The sequence below is a fragment of the Sinocyclocheilus anshuiensis genome, unplaced genomic scaffold (assembly GCF_001515605.1).
Source record: "Sinocyclocheilus anshuiensis isolate Anshui unplaced genomic scaffold, SAMN03320099.WGS_v1.1 scaffold124, whole genome shotgun sequence".
Taxonomy (NCBI): domain Eukaryota; kingdom Metazoa; phylum Chordata; class Actinopteri; order Cypriniformes; family Cyprinidae; genus Sinocyclocheilus; species Sinocyclocheilus anshuiensis.
In genome coordinates, this window is record NW_015554082.1 from 597,581 (window position 1) to 603,503 (window position 5,923).

Consider the following 5,923-nt stretch of genomic DNA (forward strand, 5'->3'; position numbering starts at 1 on the left):
AGATGAAAAGCATCGTCAGAATAGTCCATCTGCCATCAGTGGTTCAACCGTAACTTTATGAAGCGACGAGAATACTTTTTGTACGCGAAGAAAACAAAAATAATGACTTTATTGAACAATTCGTCTCCTCTGTGTCTCTCCGCATTTTGGAGAATAACCACTGAACGCAAGCAGCGTACGCTCTTTCTTTCAAATCACAGCATAAATACACGTAGAAAATGTATCATTGTGGCGTGGCTGACAGAGAAGAGCGTACGCTGCTTGCGTTCAGTGGTTATTCTCCAAAATAGTGCAACGGTGATGCGGACAGACATAGAGGAGACGAATTGTTGAATAAAGTCGTTATTTTTGTTTTCTTCGAGTGCAAAAAGTATTCTCGTCGCTTCATAACGTTACGGTTGAACCACTGATGGCAGATGTACTATTCTGACGATGCTTTTCAAATTTTTCTGGACCTTGACAGTGTAATTTACTTGGCAGTCAATGGGACAGTCACAAGCCTCCCGGTTTTCATCCAAAATATCTTAAATTGTGTTCCGAAGACGAACGAAGCTTCTATGGGTTTGGAACGACATGGGGGTAAGTGATTCAATGACTAAATTTTCATTTTGGGGTGGAGTATCCCTTTAAAAATGACTGCCCCAAACTTCTAAACGGTAATGTATAATTGGGGGTCTTAACCAATCAAATGTAAAGCTAAATGGGTATTTCTACTGAAACTAGAGACATTTTGTATCAGTCTCTCAGAGCCAAAATAACCAGAACACATCATGATGGTTAATATAAATGACAGGTATTCTGAATGTTGTCTTGTCTCATTTTTATCTTTTTTTTTTTTTTTTTTTTTTCCACAGGGGGTGAGGAGACGAATTGTTGAATAAAGTCGTTATTTTTGTTTTCTTCGAGTGCAAAAAGTATTCTCGTCGCTTCATAACGTTACGGTTGAACCACTGATGGCAGATGTACTATTCTGACGATGCTTTTCATATTTTTCTGGACCTTGACAGTGTAATTTACTTGGCAGTCAATGTGACAGTCACAAGCCTCCCGGTTTTCATCCAAAATATCTTAAATTGTGTTCCGAAGACGAACGAAGCTTCTATGGGTTTGGAACGACATGGGGGTAAGTGATTAATGACAAAATTTTCATTTTGGGGTGGAGTATCCACTTCTAAGTTGCTTCTAGATATTGATCTAGGTGTTGCTGGTTAGAGAAAAACTTGTAGAAATGACAGTTTTATGGTAGTGTAAAAAGTGTAATGACCATATATATCCAGCAGAGACCCATAGAGATCCATTAATTTTTCTGGAAGTGGCTAACTGCTCTCACAACTTTTCTGATATATATTTTGTAAATTATACATTATAAAATACATTAAAAACAGTATTTTTCTCAAAGGTTAGAATTTGTTTTTGTTGTTTGAGGTATTTTGAAGTGCCTGCTTTTGCATTTGTGCTCTAGTATCAGGCCTTCATTTTTGTGTGGACATTTTCAGATTTATGCAGGATTTATTGATTTTATTAGCCAATTTCTATAAAAATGCTCTCTGTTGCAGTCACACATGTGTGTGTGTGTGTGTGTGTGCACGTGAGTGAGCATGTCTTTTCTACATTGCATTTGTGCTCTAGTACCAGGCCTTAATTTCTGTGTGGAAATTTTCAGATTTATGCAAGATGTATTGTTTTTTTTTTGTTTGTTTTTTTGACAAATGAAAAAAATAAAAATAAAATAAAAAGATTTTTTCGCATTTCCCATTAATTTCAATGTGGGGTCATATTGACCCCAAAGACCAGATTTGTAAAAAAAATGTGTACGTACCTTCAGAACAACCGAATCAAGCCCAGTTTTTTTTTATGTGAATATATATAGAAAATGTAGAAAAGTCACAAAATCTTATTCCACTGAAATGAAGGGAACCATTTATTTTTTTTAAAGTAAAAGTTGATTGGGATCATATAGACCCCAATGACCGATTTTAATATTACATATTATGCATAATATAAATAATATATAAACATTATTTTTTATTTTAATATATAAATTAAATGATCAGTAGCATCAATATATATCGTTTGTTGGCTATAACATGAAAATAATTATTGTATTTTTGGTGTCAGGCTAAATTTAACTGCTGGTTCATCCCTAATAATTCCTAATAATGCAAATAAATGCATCCTTGGTGAGCATAAGATGTTTCTTTTCAAAACATTTAAAAAATCTACATCCCTGTAACATATTGCTTTCATGAAGGCAGAATTTGAAAATTGTTCATCCCTGTAAAAATACTTAGTACAATATCTAAAGCATCTTTTAACCTTTTTCTTACAAATTCTAAGTTATTGCTTACCATTACATGTCTCTGTAGTTGTGCAGGAATCTCCAGGCGAGGGGGTCCGTTGGTCCATCCTCAGTTTACACAGTATCGTGTTTAAGGATGCAGGAGATTACCGCTGCAAGGCCAAGAACTTTGCAGGAAATGCCGAGGCATACATCACCCTGTCTGTGGATGGGGTGCAGGCCTCAACGTCGTCCCCACCGATAAACATAACCAAGCAGCCCGACGATCAACCTGTGACTTCTTTTGCTGGGACTAAGATGCCATTGTATACTACCTTAAGCCCTGCTCTCACAACCAGAGCTGCCATGACCACAGTTCCACCACTGACAACCAGGAAGAGTCCGGGACCAGGTGGAGGAATTCAGAGGTCTCCACCGGCTGGAGACAAGCCAGCTAAGATCCAGCAAAGCAAGGGCGGCAAAGGTTCACTGACGAGTGAAAAGTCTAAAAAGAAAGCTGATCTCAAAGACATTGAGGTAGTGGAGGAGACAAGTGACACGGCGGTCTTATTGTGGAGAGCTGAAGGTTTGCCAAGCGACTCGCCCTTAACAGTGTTCTACTTTCCATACGGTGCGAAAGACGATAAGGAGACGGTTGATACGGAAGTTGGTCAAGGGAAGCTGCTCTTGGAGTATCTGATGCCTAACCAGGTCTACACGGTATGTTTGGTTACTAAGGGTTCGGTGGCTGGGAAAGAGCAATGTGTGGATTTCACTACTCTGGATAACGGTGGAGAAGATGGGCAGAACAAAATCCTGATGATCGCCAGTGGGATCGCATGCGCAGTCGCGGTGCCTCTCATTGTGGTGTTGCTCTACAAGATCGTATGTCTCTGCTGTAAAGGAAACAGTAGCAGGAACAATGGACCAGACGACGACCTTTCAAAAGAGACGTATGTAAAGTTCGAGACGCTCACTATGAAACAAAGGACTCTGAACGGGCAGGCGAATGATCTTTGGGCACGAAGGCAGACTCAGGAGTCAGAGAGGATGCTTCTGTGCTCACGGTCAAGCATTGACTCTCAAATGACGTACAAGAGTGACAGCTCTAGATCCGAGTATCTGTGCTAATGTATAGCATATTAGCTTTGTGTGTTACTTGGTATTACTTGGTATTAGACAAGCTGTGGCAATATCAGTTTTAAAAGATTAGCTCTTGATACGCTGTCAAACTCGTTGCCTTACAAGACTTATCTTGACCCACAAATTGTCTCATTGCCCATTTTTCGAAAGCCATATTCTTCACCCAATCACACACAATTCTGTATTTTTTTTTTTTTTTATGAAATACAGTGTACATAAATGTAAACATTGTGCATTTTTGTGTACTTCAACATATGATTAAGTAGAGTTACATATTATGAGTCATGGAAATTTTTATTAAACCTTTTTACTGCCTAAATAAAGAATTAAATTTTTTCCTCAACAGGAACCATTGATATTTTTGTGTTATGTGCTGCAACAGAAAAGTTAACACACCAAATTTACGATAGGCACCAGCTTCTCTTACGTTTGGTTTACATTTAAATTATGTCAGAAAAGGATCAAACCAAGCAGAAACAGATACTTTCTTACAATAGCATATAATAAAATTTCTGAGATGATGTGTGTGAGTTTGAATGAATATACATTCCTCTAAATGCAACGTGCATTTGATGCTTCAGTCCTCTTCTTATTTTTATGTCTTCTCTATCTTTCTACCTCTCTATCTTTTGTTTAATTGTACATTTATATGCAATGTTTTTGTAAATGTATTTTTATGTGCTGTAAATCCTTTATGTGTGCCATGCATGTCACTAAAATGTCCATATTCCCATTTTCTTCTATTAGAATGTATAAAAATAGTGTCATTTGCAATTCAGGATACAGCACAGCATGAGCATAATTTAGAATTTTCTATAAATTAAAGAATCCTGAAAAAACTGATCACAGCTTCCACAGAAAAATATTAAGCAGTACAACTGTAATTTAATTACTACACTAATTTATTAATGTTTCTTGAGCTCCAAATCAGCATATTTGAATGATTTCTGGAGGATCGTGTGACACTGACGAATGGAATAATGGCTGCTGAAAATTCAGCTTTGCCATCACAGGAATAAATGACATTATTTATTTATTTATTTTTATTTGTAATAATACAAAATGACTGGTTTTACTGTTTTGATCAAATAAATGCTGCCTCTGTGAGCAAAAGAATGTTCTTGCAAAAAATGAAGAATGTTCTAGCGATCAGAAAAGCATTATAGCATCATTAGTTATCTTTTGTTCAGTACAAGTTTATAAAGTTTACATGTCAGTTGAATTAGTAATTGAATTCTGTCCAGCGTGACGTCATAGCGGGTCCTGTGAGTGTGTGTCAGAGCAGGCATTGTGCTGCATTCCCTGCTTAAGCAGAAGGACAGGGAAGCTGTTGTCCCTGTACCTGCCACATTTTTCCCAGAGCAGTGCTTCTAATTTCTGTGACAATATGACAGTCATATGTATAATAAGATTGCTTGTATGCGGGGTAAATAGGAAACGGGAGAAGCACTTACAAGCCCCGTCCACTTCGCCAACTCTGGTGATTCTTCACTCTGAGGGCCAGACAGAGCTTATGCAGACACAACAACACTGGTTTAATGGTTTGTGTGTGAGTGAGGAAGCATCCCATTACTCATGCAGCACAAAAAGGTGTGATCACTCCTACTAAATCACATGCATAGACTGGGAAAGGCCAGGAGGTGAACTCAGGGTGACTTGTGTTATTCTTTTAAGTTGTAGAAGGGCAGTTTTTGTGTTTCTCAGGCTTAGGCACAGAGTCTTACACCAGGGAAAACCTTCTTCTGAGCACTTGCTGGTCTCACCATGTGTCAAATTTACCATGGGACTGTCAGGAATTTCATACTTTGCTTCCAAAACAGCTAGAGAGCAGTAGGACCGGAGAGATTGAGACTCTGTGTGTATATGTGTGCCTGACACACACCTGGCCGTCCTACAGGACTCTCACTTTCAACCTGCTTTGTGCGAAAAGGACACCTCTGGGATACAGATGCACTTTTTGGAGACTTTTCACCCAGGTTCTCATTTAGTTGGAGCTGGTTGGCTGCGTGTGTAAGATGTGTGGGGGTTACAGCTGCATGGTGTGGTGCTGTAATCGGGAAATACCTAAGAGGAGAGGCCTGTAGAAACTGAGATAAGATTATGTTCTGGAGGACGATAGCAGCTACCTTTCATTTGTGGTTTTGGATGGTGCGTATAGGCCCTGCCGAAGCTTCAGGCCGTGTGGAAGGAGCATTATGCTGGGGCGGACGACCCTGGGCTGCTGGAAACTTCAGCTGTGTGGGTAAGTCCGTATGCTCATTGAAGTTTTGTTTGTGTGATGTTTCAATCAAACATTGGAGATTTATTTTATTTTATTGTGTTTATATATATATTGTATTAATATATTTTTATTTTATTTTATTTTTTTATTGTTTTGCCAGTATCATTAACCAAAACCTTGAGGTTATGTGTTAAGGGATGCTTGTGTATGAAAAAACATACACTTTCAAAAGGAGAACTTATTACAGAAGTAATATACTTTAAAAGTGTATTACACACACA

General features: G+C 38.2%; 2 protein-coding genes across 4 annotated transcripts in view; both read left to right on the top strand.

Annotated features, from left to right (window-relative positions):
- lrit3a (info leucine-rich repeat, immunoglobulin-like and transmembrane domains 3a) overlaps positions 1 to 4,247 on the top strand; it is a 12,662-nt gene extending 8,415 nt beyond the window's left edge. The window contains exon 4 of the mRNA XM_016461232.1: positions 2,367 to 4,247. Coding sequence (XP_016316718.1) covers positions 2,367 to 3,409 — 1,043 coding nt within the window. The 3' untranslated portion in view covers positions 3,410 to 4,247. The remainder of the gene's footprint in view (positions 1 to 2,366) is intronic.
- Positions 4,248 to 4,576: 329 nt separating this feature from the next.
- LOC107669104 (pro-epidermal growth factor-like) overlaps positions 4,577 to 5,923 on the top strand; it is a 20,062-nt gene continuing 18,715 nt past the window's right edge. For all 3 annotated transcript variants that reach the window (XM_016461223.1, XM_016461225.1, XM_016461224.1), the window contains exon 1: positions 4,577 to 5,663. In XM_016461223.1, coding sequence (XP_016316709.1) covers positions 5,522 to 5,663 — 142 coding nt within the window. In that variant the 5' untranslated portion in view covers positions 4,577 to 5,521. The remainder of the gene's footprint in view (positions 5,664 to 5,923) is intronic.